Below are 13,716 nucleotides of genomic sequence, written 5' to 3'. Positions count from 1 at the left end.
AGGAAACCTACTTCTAGGAATAGTTTAAGAACTGATTTTCTACATACTTGTCATTAATATATCTATATATCTAAATCTACCTATATTTATCTATACCTATACTCCTACCTATATTTCTGTCTTTATATCTTTTTTTAAAGATTTTATTTATTTATCTTCAGAGAGAGGGGAAGAGAGGAGAAAGAGTGAGAGAAACATTAATGTGTGGTTGCCTCTTGCATGCCTCCCACTGGGGGCCCAGACTGCAACTGAGGCATGTACCCCCACTGGGAATCGAACTGGCGACCCTCTGGTTTGCAGGCCAGCACTCCATCCACTCAGCCACACCAGCCAGGGCTCTATCTTTACATCTTATATACATGAATATATGACATAAATGAGAGCAAGAGAAATGTGGCTGTGCAGTACAAGAAGAGCATGGTGTACGGTATAAGGGAATAAGTTTTCTTTCTTCAAGTTAAATACCTACATAGAAAGGGTCAAAGTTGTAATAAGCAAAATCTTAAAGTGTTAGAATAGTGTATGGGCTGCTGAAGTCAGATTGAATGTATTAATAAAAGTGTATTAGTCAGAAAAATGGTACAGATGGAGCGTGGGGAATTCACAGCAACGAAACTTAGAAAAAGGAAAGTCACAGAGACAAACTACATTCTTTGTTCTAGCCAAAGGAAAGGGAGACGCAGGCGACGTACTCCAAGTGTAGCGATCCTTTGTGGGGTGAGGTTTGGGCCGGGAGCATACCAGGAAGAAGGCAGTTTAGCTAACTGCAATTCCAGGTTTGGTTTCCTTTCGCTTCAGCAGTTCCTGGTTATTCATCACTGTACTGAGGGTGGGCACGACAGGAACACACAGGAGGGGCTTCTCAATGGCTGTGTGAGGTCAAAGCAGCATAGGTGCCATACTGTGATCATTATCTCTGCCTCTTTGCCAGTTTGGATTCATGGTGGTTGCAAGTTTCAAGTGTTTTCTTTGTTTCTTTCACTTCTTAGACAATATTATGTTGTAATTGTCAGCATCTGGAAGGAAGCTTTCTTGTCTGTTTCAGAGGCAGTGAAAATCACATCCCGAGAGCCTATTTATTAGTCAAGGCTTTGTAAGGGCATTGTCATTTGCTTTTCTTCCCACACCATCAGCAACTGTCTTTTTCTCTTTACCATGAGCACAGGGATGGGAGAGTTGAGTCCTGCTTTCTAAGTGAGAAAACTCGCGTGTGTGAGTGTGTGTGTGTTGAACAACTCCTGACCACTGAGAAATAGTTGTGGAATAAGTGCCACCCAGGAGAGAGGGAAGGAACTGGTCAGACCCTTGGTCTATTGATCCCACAGCCTCCTAGTTACTCAGAAATTGCCCTTCTCCCACTCCTATCTCTTCCTTTCCTCTTGTTTGTTCTCTATCCTCGTATCTTCTCTGTTCTTTATTCTCATTCACTTCCCAACTTTGCCTTCACCTCCTCTTGTGACTTTCATCATCACTCTTCGTATTGACTAAAGTGGTGTTTTAAGAGCGTGTGATATTTAGTTGCTGGGTTTGTATTAGAAATGAATGAAGGTGAAGCCAACATAATGATCTAGTTCAGGGTTATGATTCAGTTTTGGTTTTATCACTTAAGATTGCCTGACTTTGGGAAATCACTCAACTTTGTCTTTCACCACCTGTAATTTGGGGATAATAGTTTCTACCTCAGAGAGTTGTTGTGAGGATCGGAGCGAACGCATGTGCCATACTCAGAATCCTTGGCGCATGGTCTCAAGAACCATTAACTCTTGTTATTTGAAAAAATATTTATTGTAGGTATTACTGATACTGTATTTAGGAAACTTGATGCAGTTTTCCTTTATTGAACAATCCAAAGAGGAGACCTACTGGGGCAAGAAACAATGGCACCTAGAGGCTTCCTTGGTGCAGGCGTCGTAGTCCCCCCCCCCCCCCCCATTGATATTGTGATAAACTGGACATAGAAAGCTCAGACCAGGGCAACGAACCTTTAGCAAACAGTTTCCTCAGGTGGAAACAAGCTCATTGAGTATGCGGTGAACCAGGGCAAGGTAGGGGGGAGGGAGAGGGAAGAAGAGAGGGGGCGGAAGCTGGCGCCTTGGGGCGCATCTGGCAGGCTTTGGAAGCAGAGCGTTTGGGAGCAGGAGGCCGGGGCAGAATGTTGAGAGATCAGACTAGAACGATGCTCGAGCCCGGAGCCGTTTAGTTACTGTTCGCTTTTCTTTGAGGGAAGGCGTGGAGTCCAGACAATTTGCAGACCTAGGGATCCCGTGGCAGTCTTAAGGGTCCAAGGGATCCGCCACTGTCCCGGGCTTTGACACCTAGCAAAACGCTCCGGGAGGACTCCCGCCCTGCTGCGAGCCCAGCAAGGCGGGTGGGGCAGGGCGGAGGCTCCCTCCCAGCGCACGTCCAGCCGCGTCCTCCTCCTCGGCCTCCGTCCAGCGCTCCCCGTGGTGCAGTAGGCAGTGGCCCTGAGCGCCCCTGGTGGGACGCGCCTCGGGATGTTTCCTTCGGATCCTTCCCTCCTCCCTCTGCGCTGACTCCGTCCGCCTCCCCGCCCTCTGCTCTGGCGGCCGGGAGCTCACGGGGGGAGTGGGCCCCAGACTGCATCATTCTGCACCGGCTGCAGCACAGTCAGAGGGAGCAGGTGGAGCGAGCGAGCAAGAGGAGAGCCCGAGCGCACGGGGTCGGGGAGACTGCAGTGACGCTGCCTGGGAGACATGGCGGCCGGCGCCTCTGAATAAGCAGAATACCGAGCCCCTCGCCGCCCTGGCCGCCGCAGCCAGGGCCATGCCGCATGGCCGCTGACCGCACGGAGGGGCCGGCCCAGAGGACACATGCTGCAGCTGCCACCTCGCCCCTGATCCTCTCCCCTGCATTCCTCATGTTGCATTTCACGTCAGTTTCTCGGGTGGTGTAGCTGCTGCCGCCAGAGGAGCAGTCAGGACGTAGCTCTGCTCGTTCATCCAGCCACACTTTGCTTTTCCATTTTTTCCCTTCCCTCCCCGTTTCCGTCTCCCTTACCCTGCCTGCTTTGCGTCCGTCTCCCTATCCTGTGACCCCCTCCTGCCTCCATCCACCGGGGCTATGGCCGCAGAAGAGGTATTGCAGAGTGTGGACCATTATAAGGCTGAGATAGAGAGGCTGACCAAGGAGCTCACAGAGACGACCCACGAGAAGATCCAGGCTGCTGAGTACGGGCTGGTGGTCTTGGAAGAGAAGCTGACCCTCAAGCAGCAGTATGACGAGCTGGAGGCTGAGTACGACAGCCTCAAACAGGAGCTGGAGCAGCTGAAAGAGGTGAGTTTCCTGTCGCCTCTTCCCTCCTCGCCCCCGTGCCCCTACCCTCGCCGCCCCCTCATCATTTATAAACAAGTCGGAAAGGATCGGAAAGGGTTGTTTCTTCGTCTTAGAGCCCTTTGTTGATAAGCGAAGATTGAAAGAGTCCATTGTTTTCCCCACAGGAGAAAATTTGCCCAGGAAATGAATGTATAAGCTGGAATTTGGGAAGCAATGACTGTGGGGGAGGGAGATTCATGAGTCTTCAAGTCTCAGCTCTCTAAGGCAGCATTCAGCTGGGTTGGAATGTATTAATCAAACTTTACAAAACTGCTGTTATTGCAAACCCCGGTTTCGGTGACGATCCCATAGTCCACAAAGGCGATGAGTGGATTTGTGTCGAGGACCCACAGTTTCAGGGTGTAGAATCTGGGGTACCTCAGCCTTCTGCTGACTGTAACCATTCCTTGATGAGAGAGGGAACTGTTAGAACTCCCTGCCAATCCATTTGACAAGGGCTAGGCAATCTTCATTCTGCTTGGCTTTACCTATTCTTGTCATTGGGCTGCGGGAGAAGAACAACTGTGCTGGGTGATCCCGCTGCCTTCATTTCACCTGAGTGAGGCAGGCTGGGCCGTGCCTAAGTCTTGGAAGGTCACCCTGACCAAGGAAAATTTAACTCCCCTACAAACGGTCTGAAGAATGGTATAGATCAAATATGTGGGTACACCTGCCCTTCAAATGAGGCTCTTCTGTTTGAAATAACTGTTGTTTTATAAAACTAGTATATCACAAGGGGACACTTGTCTTCTTCAGTCTTATGGTATTTGTTTGGCTTCTTTTAAAGACTGGCTAATGTACTGGAAGAAAATAATAAATAAGCTTTGATTTTTGTATCAACCCTCGTAAGAGTATACATATTGTTGAAGGAACTCAGTCTGTTTTATCCCATTCCTGAGGCACTATGGGTAGCAAGTAACATTATAGATTGAAATGTACACACTGTGCTTCTGCATGGCAAGTCTTTTTATTTTTTAGGCGCATATTGGCATTTTAAATGTTAATTATAATTTTGCATATAGTATCAAAAATGTTTTTCTTACAAGGTACTCAGTTTATGGGGGGGGCAACTTGTTTTGTGTTGTTACAGTTTGGAACATTTATAACATAATCAACTTGCCTTTTAATGTATTACATAATATTGTAAGCATTTACACTTGAGGTACATCTTATTTTTATTCTAATGCCTAAATGCCAAAAAATAAATATGTGGTAAAAATTCTACCTAGAAATGTGATTTTTGTGTATCAGGCTGTAAATTTCTAGTTCATGTTTTTCTTACCATGTTCGTGTTTGTTCTTAACAACAGCTGGATTTGGTATTTTCCAATTTAGATTAGGTTTTAGGCTGATATGTTTAAATTCAGTGACGCTAAACCTTGTGAAGTCAGGAAACAGGATGATGATTATAATTCCCAGAGATGTTTTGATGTTGTCTACATCTATCATCATTGTTTTGCCAAGACAAGGAAGTGCAAACCAAGCAGTGCAAGCCCTCACCTCCTTGATGAAGGAGGTGGACTTAATTTAATGAAACGGAGTATAACTGTTACCTGACCTTCCAGCTTGATTCAAACAACCCTTCTAGTTTTCTGTTTGTTTGTTTTTTCTGTCATTGTATTGACCATGCATAATAGACCTTAAATGCAATTGTCTTTTGCCTTTACCAGACAGACCATGAGCTCCTAGGCAAGGAATGTGAGTTTACTTGGCTTCCAGTCTTTAATACAAAGCCTAGCATAATGAGTGTGCCATAAATATTTTATGAAAGGATAAATTTATACTGGAAGAAGAGACCTTTATCAAGAATTCACTAGTCAATATTGGTTAGTGTCAGAGAAAGCCTAAGAAAATTAGGAAGTACAGAAAGTGACTAGTATTAAAAAAACTACCTGTATTACTTTCTTCAGCAATAGTGGGAAAAATGAGAAAACAGTCTTTGTAGGAATAGTAGAACTCTGGTTTCTTAATAAAGAATAATGCAAATATCAATTACAATGTGTTTTTTTCTGTAAAAACCTTGAGGCATGTTTTGTTCTATATAGCAGGAGGTTAATAAGAATTTGTCAGGAGGGTTTTTACCAAGTGATACTTGTTTACATATATATTTTGAGTTTCATTTGGTATAAATGTAATTCAATTTTAGGCTCCTAATGACTGGTTTATACATTTATATAAAAGTATATTTTAGGGTAATAAAATAATTATTACACTTGGTTATTTGATAGTGAGACCTGTTATTTTTCTCCTTTAACCATAATATATACTTTAGTTGGGAGTCCTATTTAAATGACCTAAATCAGTCTCAATAATATTTCCTGCTTAAAAAGTAAATGCAAAACAATTGTGCAAACTAAGACACTCCAATGATGATAGCACATAAAAGTCATTTTTGAAAACCCTGCTTTGTGAGTGCTCTGGTTTTTCAGAAGGAAGTTTTTTTCATTTGCAGTTACAGACAGCAAATGATGTTGTTGTATTACGTCTGCAAAGCCAAGTACACAGTACATCTTTGGCTTATTTCTAGGCTCCTTCAACAAATACAATTCATGTAAAAATAATTGGACCAGTTTATGGGAATGTCAACGGAAAAATACTGTACTAAGTCCAAGTTGGACATTAGTAATTTGCAGTGTAGCAACACGGTTCAGTCTTTACAGGTCGTTTTGCTTTTGAGTCAGCCCCGGCAGTGTTGCTGCCTTCCTCCCCAGGCCACTTACCGCTCTGACAGTAATGCAAGCGAGCAGTGTTGCCTCAAGATGTACAACATCAAGAGGATGGAGTCAGTAGTTTTTTGTCTGGTTGTGTCTTTTCTCAGTCCAGATTGCTTATTGGCCTAGCCTGATATTTAGGGCTCTGCCCTGTGCCTACACGAGTGCTGTAATTCTGTTTCCAAAAGAACACACTTCAAAGAAAAGTACTAAGGATCTGAAAGAAGGATGGCGGCTTCTGACATCATCGTGTTCTCCTTTTCATTATACTTGGGCATCTGGACAAAGCACCATGTTCGCTGGAGTTCTTGACCGTGGTTTGATTTCACAAATAATGCTTGCTTTTCAATGACCTGAGGGGTACCCTTGCCCAATTATGTCCTGGCTGATTTTATGTTTGGGATGTGCGTAAATCAACACTCTCTGTCCCTAGGCCAAAATAGTATTTAAAGAAGAGTCATGATTCTAAGATAATTTGAAAACTAAAAATAAGCATTCATTAAAAAGACCTGTAGAATTTAAATATAAGTTTTTTTTTAACTTAATAGGTGGTTGAAATTTTAAATGTAGCAAAGTTTAAAAAGATTCCCTAAGAGAGGAATGATGTGTTTCTGGTAGCATTGTAGAAAATATACCCACGTGACAACTTTAGAGAAGTTTTGCAGTTAGGTTACAGTAGGCTGTGGACTCAGAATCTTCAACTCATTTTTTGCTCATTTTCTCAATCCTGATACCAAGGGTGGATACTACTTGCTGAAGAAGCACATTTGGGCATTGAAAAGTTTCTCCTGGAGCCAACTTTATGTTTTCTTTTTTTTTCAGGGCCAGAGTGAAATCATTAAAAAAAAATAAAAACTTACTTTTAGAGATGGTCATATTAGGGACCTGATGAAAGCCACTTAATTACCTGGCTTCATCTTTAAAGAACTAATTTTTCTCCCTCAGATGCTTAGAAAGATGTTAGCTTATTTTATGTATGTAATTTTTAATCATGAAGTCATATGGGAGTAAAAAACCCCATAATTTTTTCCAATCTATGAATAAACATAGAGAATGTTAATAATTCATTTACCTAAGCTAGTATTTTTTCTCTGCTAGTGTTTTTAAAGAAGAAATATTTATATTTATTATCCCATTTATTATCAAATTAAGTAAAACATCTAAAATATATTAATTAAGCTTTGGGAAACTTGTAAATAACTTCAACAAACAAACATAATTGCTTGCAATCATGTCTTTATTTTGATCTAAATTGTTCTTTAAATGATTGATTTTAGGGAGAGAGAAAGAGAAGCATTGATTTATTGCTCCACTTATCCATGCATTCATCTTTTGACTCCCGCGTGTGCCCCTGACTGGGACTGAGACGGGGACTGAACCTGTGACCTTTGTTGTCTGGGGTGACGCTCCCAGCCACCGACCCACCGGCCAGGGCCATCCCTGCTTTTTAGTTTAACTCAACATTTCATGTCTGGCAAAGTCATTTCTCAGATACCACTTAGCAAGATTTTATAGGCTCTCGTTGCACTTGCCGTGTTTGCGTGAACGTGGGCAGCCATGGTTGGAAGGTTTTTTTGGGATTTTGTGCTTACAAACACTGCCCTATTGATCCCTTAAAATACACTTCTATGTTATGGATGTTGCATTCTAGGTTGAAAATAGGGTACTTATGTGCATGTTGAAATATATAATAAAGGACTTTATCACACATAAGGTTATACCTACAAACCTGGCTTCAAAGGAGAGGAGGACATGAAGAGATGCATAGTCTTACTATGCAATAATCCATTATGTTAAAGGAAAGGCCTGTACAGTCAGGTGGCCAGAGATGACAGCGGGAAGATGGCAGTGGCCACATTTTGTCTTGGTGATGGGGAAGCATGAAAAGCAAGTGAAAGGGAACAGTAACTGTGTTTGGTGCCTTCATATTATCTCATTTAATCTTCCAAGTAACTCAGAGGCTTATTGCCCATTTTCACTGATAAGAAAATAATAAAGCATTGAATGTCATACAAAGCTCCATTGTATAAAGCTCCATCATACAAAGCTCCGTGTAGGCACTCTGTATGCCTTATCTCGAGTTCTTGTAATACCCTTTTGCAAGGTAGGTATCACTTGCTTATACAGAAGAGGAAAGTATGAAGGTCTTAGGTTAAGGATTCTTCTCAAGGATACAAAGCTAAGTAACGAAACCTGGTTTTGGAAGAAGTCCACTTTTTAAAAAAGGTTTTATTTATTTATTTTTAGAGAGAGGGGAAGGGAGGGAGAAAGGGAGAGAAACATTGGTCGGTTCGGTTGCCTCTCACACACCCTCATCAGGGGACCTGACTTGCAACCGGGGCATGTTCCCTGAATGGGAATCAAACTGGTGACATTTCACGTTGTGGAACAACGCCCAACCCACCAAGCCACCCCAGTCAGGCCAAGAAGCCCACTTTCTTATCTTCGTAGGGATTGAAACATCTCAGTCACAGTGCAGTTGAGAAGGTCACAGTGTTTATAGAGGGTGGATGGGAGCTGTGCAGGGGCAGCAGGGATAGGAGGAAAGGAAAAACCTAGGAGGCGTAGGGTGGAACTCAGTGTTGGAAGTGACTGGAAATGAAAAGTGAGAAAAGGAATAGAGTCGAGAGCCTCAGGATGGATAAGAATAGAGTTGAAAAGAGTAGAGTTGAGGAAAAGAATGGAGTTGAAAGTCTCGGATGGATAGAAGGCAGTTTCATTCACAGAAGAAGGTCCAGTAGCCTAGAACACTTCTGGAGAATAAACTTGATGGCCAAGATATGGGGGGTCCTTTTAATTCATGTTTTCTTTGGGGGGAAACATAAGTTGCATGAGGAATCCAAACACCCAACTCTCAATAAAACAAATGAATAATCTGTGTAATTGGTTGCCCAAACCTAATTTCCAGAATATGGAATAAATGAACAATTTCACTACATTTTCCCTAACCAGTTCAGATTGCATTCTGAAGTAGGAGATGTGCAAACTAATAAACGATGGGCGAAGAAGCTGGGTTGGCACAGTGAGGACTTCCCGGGCAGCCTCAGTGGGAAAGTAGCCTGCTGACTTCTCTGCCTAGGGGGGCTGGGAGAGCACGCCCCTCACTGACTGGTACTTGAAATTCCATGAATGCTTTTAAGGGTCTTTTTTTTTTTTTTTGTCATAAGAGTTTAGTTGCTCTTTAAAAATTACAGTTGTGTGATTATGACAGTTTATGGCAATAATCCAAGTTTGATAAAATCATGTACAAATTAATAGATTCCCCTTCCTCTCCCCCAAATCTATCTATACTGCTAATACTTTGGTGAGTATTCTCTTATACTTGTTTTAAAACATAAATTCATATGCAGCATTTTTTGTTATTCGTGTTTCTTTGTTTTTGTAAAAGTGGGATCGTGCATACATATTCCTCTGCAACCTGTGTTTTTTGTTTCCTAGTATATACTTTTAAAATGCAGTTATTTCTAGGACAGGACTGTGTTTTTAAGGCACTGATGTTTAAAGTGTGAAGGAAGTGGGTCCAGTTAGGGAAGAAAACCAGAGAGCCTCAGGCAGTGTGGGTGGTGGTGGAGGTGCAGGTAGGTGGACCAGGTTCTGCCTCAAGGATAGCTTGAGTGGTAGGTGACAGAGAAGAGGTGTAGGTGTGTTTAAAAGAAACTGATGGAATTTGTTTGTTTGCCCCATAGCAGACCCGTGTGATAGTGCCAAGGAAAAAGATGGAAAGTTTTGTGGGTGACAGTTTTGTGGGTGAGTTAGCGGTGCATTTGGTTCCTTGTTTTCTTGGCTGGGAGGAGCTGTGTGCATCAGCTTAATAGGTGGCAGGCTTCCATGGACGACAAGAGCCGGTCCTGCAGTGTGGCCACATCCTGTCCATACTGGGTCTTGGCGCGAAGCCAGGATGATTCAGGCAGTTGGGGCTCATTACGTCATCCCATCTTAGCCCTGTGATGGTTGAGTTTTAAGACAGCTGGTTAGCATCTTATGCAGCATCTCAGATTCAGCAGGTTATGCAGGCACTGGGGAGAAGAGGGTACAGGACAGGAAAATGTCCCACAAAAGTGTTCTTCCTTGTGGCAATTGATACCTTTTCCTCCTGGGATTTAATTACTTTGTTTATAAACTTAAGGGTTTGGAATAGATAATCTCTGTGATTTCTGTCAGCTCTAAACTTCCGTGATGCTGTGTTTTAAAGTAGCATAGTCTACTTACTTATCTACCTGTCCTTTACTTTTCAGATTGATTCTACTTTTTACAAAGTGCAGATTACTTTTGCTTAATTGCAATAATGTTCACCTACCCTTCAGGGATATACATCAACCGTTTTCTGTATTTTTCCTCCTGTCCACTTTTGCTCTGGACACTCAACTCCAGCCAGGAAATGCACCTTCTACCTGTTTTATACTTGTACTGCACCCCTGCACAGTCCCCCCACCCCAAACAGTGTATAGTTCTCCCGTCTGAACACCTGGCCCAAACTCATTTTCCTTCTGGATTCACTTTACCTCTCAACTCAGGCCTATACTGTAATAGAACTGATCCATTGAGTTAGTTTGCATTGACATTTTGTGCTGGCTTTGTAGAGCAGAACACTCACTGGGTTCCTGGGAGCCAAATTTTGGATCAAAATAGAGAACTAACAGGTATCGCTTCCTAAGGCTGGAATGAAGCAGCCTTCCTTACGAAGTCACGAGTTCCCTGTCACCAAAAATGTTTAAGGAGATTGTAGCTGATCGCTTGGAAGGAATACTGTTTTGGAGGGTTTATTCTTGGAAAGGGGTTTCTGTCAAATGATCTTGAAGATGCTCCTCCTAGTCTGAATATTTTTGACCTGATTCCAGGTGTTCCAAGTAATTTCATATGTCTCTGTTTGTTTAGAGTCCCTTCCCCCACCACCAGATCAGTGTTTCTACCATGGTTAAAGTTTTGTTTTCATGCTTAGCATTTCATAGTATTTAGGACTTTTGAAAATTTAGAATGTTTTAAAAGTGTATTAGAGGTTTATTGTCATTTTTTATTTATGTTTTGCTTGATTTTCAGGAGAAAACTGATGTGCGAGAAAAGTTTGAGAGGACTACATCTGTAACTTTTGGGAAATTGCAGCGAAGCTAAACGTTTTTAAGCTATGTGGTTGCATCGGGCAGGGGAGTTTTCTACCTCCAGAACCTTTTCTTTTTCTTTTTGATGCTTCCCAAAGATGGATGATTATTCTCACCAGGAAACATTTTCCCACCAGGAAACTGCAAACCCTACTCCCAACCCGCTTTGTACACCTTCCATCTACAAATGGCCCCAGACACACCAAGGACTCACTTGTCAACCCCTGCTGGATGGGCAGCCTTTAGAGTCCTCAGCCTGCATCTGGTGGGCTTCGCTTGTTTTCTGTCTCCCCCTCTTACAAACCCTGGGCTGGGGGTGTGCTCTCCAGGCACCCCTACTCATACACCTATTTATTGGCTGATTATTTGTTCCACTAATGCACCTCCTCTGGTATAGGACCCTGCACTAGACCAAAATGCCCACCAACCTTGGGGTTTCCCATTCTGCTCCCCAAGCCCCCTAATCTATAGCATAATCTTTGTTTTTATGCAAGTGTGCACCCATGATTATCTCGTATTTTGTCATTTACATGCAGTGCAATATCTTATAGTCTGCATTGTCAGTTTTTAAAAAATTTTATTAATTTATTTTTAGAGAGAGGGGAAGGGAGGGAGAGAAACATCGATGTGTGAGAAAAACATCAATCAACTGCCCCCTGCACACACCCCAGCTGGGGGCAGGGCCTGCAACCCAGGCATGTGCCCTGAGTGGGAATCGAAGCAGCAACCTTTAGCTTTGCAGGATGACACTCAGCCGAGCCATGCCAGTCAGGGCTTGTCAGTTCTTTACCTTACATGCCAATATGAGTTTTTCTCTTGTTTTAGATTGCCCATTGCTCCTTGCTCTGTTTCATTTATTCATTCAGAAGTTTGTGTTTAGCGGCTACTATGTGGCTACTATGTGGGGCACTCTGCCACTTACTGGAGATACGATGTTGAACAAGACAGACAGGAAGGAGCTGTCTGAATGGAGCTTATGTTGCAGACCTGGGAGATAGTCAGGAAGCACACACGCTCCTCAGATGTGAGAACTGGCACGGGTGCGGGGATTGAGACTGGCAGGGAAAGCGTGATCGGAAAAGCGTTCCCCAGGAGGTGACATTTGAGTTGGGACCTGAATAATGAGAAGGAGCCAGTCTGGTGGAGATTGGGAGGAAATATATATTTTTAAAGATTTTATTTATTTAGTTTTAGAGAGGGGAAGGGAGAGAGAAAGAGAGAGAGAGAAACATCAATGTGTGGTTGCCTCTCACGTGGCCCCCGAAGGGGACCTGGCCTGCAACCCAGGCATGTGCCCTGACTGGGAATCGAACCGGCTACCCTTTGGTTTGCAGCCCACACTCAATTCACTGAGCTACACCAGCCGCAGCTGGGGGGAAGTAATTTTTAAAAAGAGGGACAAGTGTAAAGATCGTAGAACTCTGTAGTTGTTAGGGGAAATGATGGGTCACCATGCCCTGTAAAAATAACCATTCATATTTGAAAAATGACCACCTATACAATAGTATATTGACTTTGGATCTTTTGAATGAGGCTGTATCTCAACATTGGAAGTGTTTGAGCAGCGCCTCCATATCCCCCTGCGGGCTTCTTTTACAAGAGGTGGATCAGAAGCAGTGACTCTAGGATCACCTGGGTAATTTCGAAAAACACTGCTGTCTGGATCCCACGCCGGGCCAGTTTAGTCAGAGTCGTGAGGTGGAGCTGGGGCTTCAGTAGGTTAATGCCTTGCCACCCTCTCCTCACAGGTGCAGCCAGGGCTGAGAACCTCTTTCCCAGAAACTGCCAACTCTAGGAGTAAATAACTCCATGGGGGTCCAAGTGTTTGTTAAGAGAAGCTGGGAGGTTATGAGCTAATATGTAAACATTAATTGCACAGTCTTTTTACTTCTCTATTTTCTGGAAATGAAGACACTGCCATGCCTTTCAGAAAACTAACAAACATCATCAAAAACTGCATTAGACAGTTAAGATGTATGTTAAATTAGATTGTATTTAATTTTCTATCCTCAGGGTTGTTTAAAGTTTCTTTTTAAAGTTAGTTGTGTCCTTTGTGGTGTCTATATTTTCTTTTTCTGTTCTGTTTGCAGTTGCTTATGCCAACTTGACAAGTTTAGAAATACAGTATTAAAAATGAATGGCTTTGATGAATTGATCTTTTAACTTCTGGGGTTATGAATTTTCCATTTTTTTGTTTTGGTTAAACATGCTTACCATTCTAAAACAGTTTATGGAGAAAAGGCACTGGTCTAAAATGTAATATTGAACGGATTTGGTTCTATCTTTAGATTTAGAATCGAGAGTAAGAAACCTGTTTACATTGATGGCAAGTACAGAGTAACAGTAGCCATTTCCGGAAGGATGTTTTGTTGCAGTTTGGCGTGGGTCTGTAATGGACGGTTCGGAATGATGGGTCTTTGTTTTTCTCTTGCATACTGCAGACTAATGTGGAATCAAATGCCACTGCTGAAGAGCCCTTAGCCATCAAATTTTGAAATTGAAATAAATTTGTATTATAATGTAGACAGGCCTTGTTGATAAGCCTCACTGACTGCCATTTCCTAGATGGTTTTAGGA

The 13,716-nt window shown here is 42.7% G+C and overlaps 1 protein-coding gene across 7 annotated transcripts in view; it reads left to right on the top strand.

Moving 5' to 3' along the window:
* Positions 1–2,450: 2,450 nt before the first annotated feature.
* The window catches only part of BICD1 (BICD cargo adaptor 1), a 172,496-nt gene continuing 161,230 nt past the window's right edge, over positions 2,451–13,716 (top strand). For 5 of the 7 annotated variants that reach the window (XM_045184062.2, XM_024575900.3, XM_024575898.4 and 2 more), the window contains exon 1: positions 2,451–3,294. In XM_045184062.2, coding sequence (XP_045039997.2) covers positions 3,082–3,294 — 213 coding nt within the window. In that variant the 5' untranslated portion in view covers positions 2,451–3,081. Of the gene's footprint in view, positions 3,295–3,458; positions 5,389–11,080; positions 12,867–13,716 lie in introns of those variants that run through there. The other 2 variants (XM_053921651.1, XM_053921650.1) reach the window with 2 other exon arrangements.

The sequence above is a fragment of the Desmodus rotundus genome, chromosome 3 (genome assembly GCF_022682495.2).
Source record: "Desmodus rotundus isolate HL8 chromosome 3, HLdesRot8A.1, whole genome shotgun sequence".
Lineage (NCBI taxonomy): Eukaryota > Metazoa > Chordata > Mammalia > Chiroptera > Phyllostomidae > Desmodus > Desmodus rotundus.
Note: the sequence above shows the minus strand (reverse complement) of the source record. Positions and strands in the feature narration are given on the sequence as shown.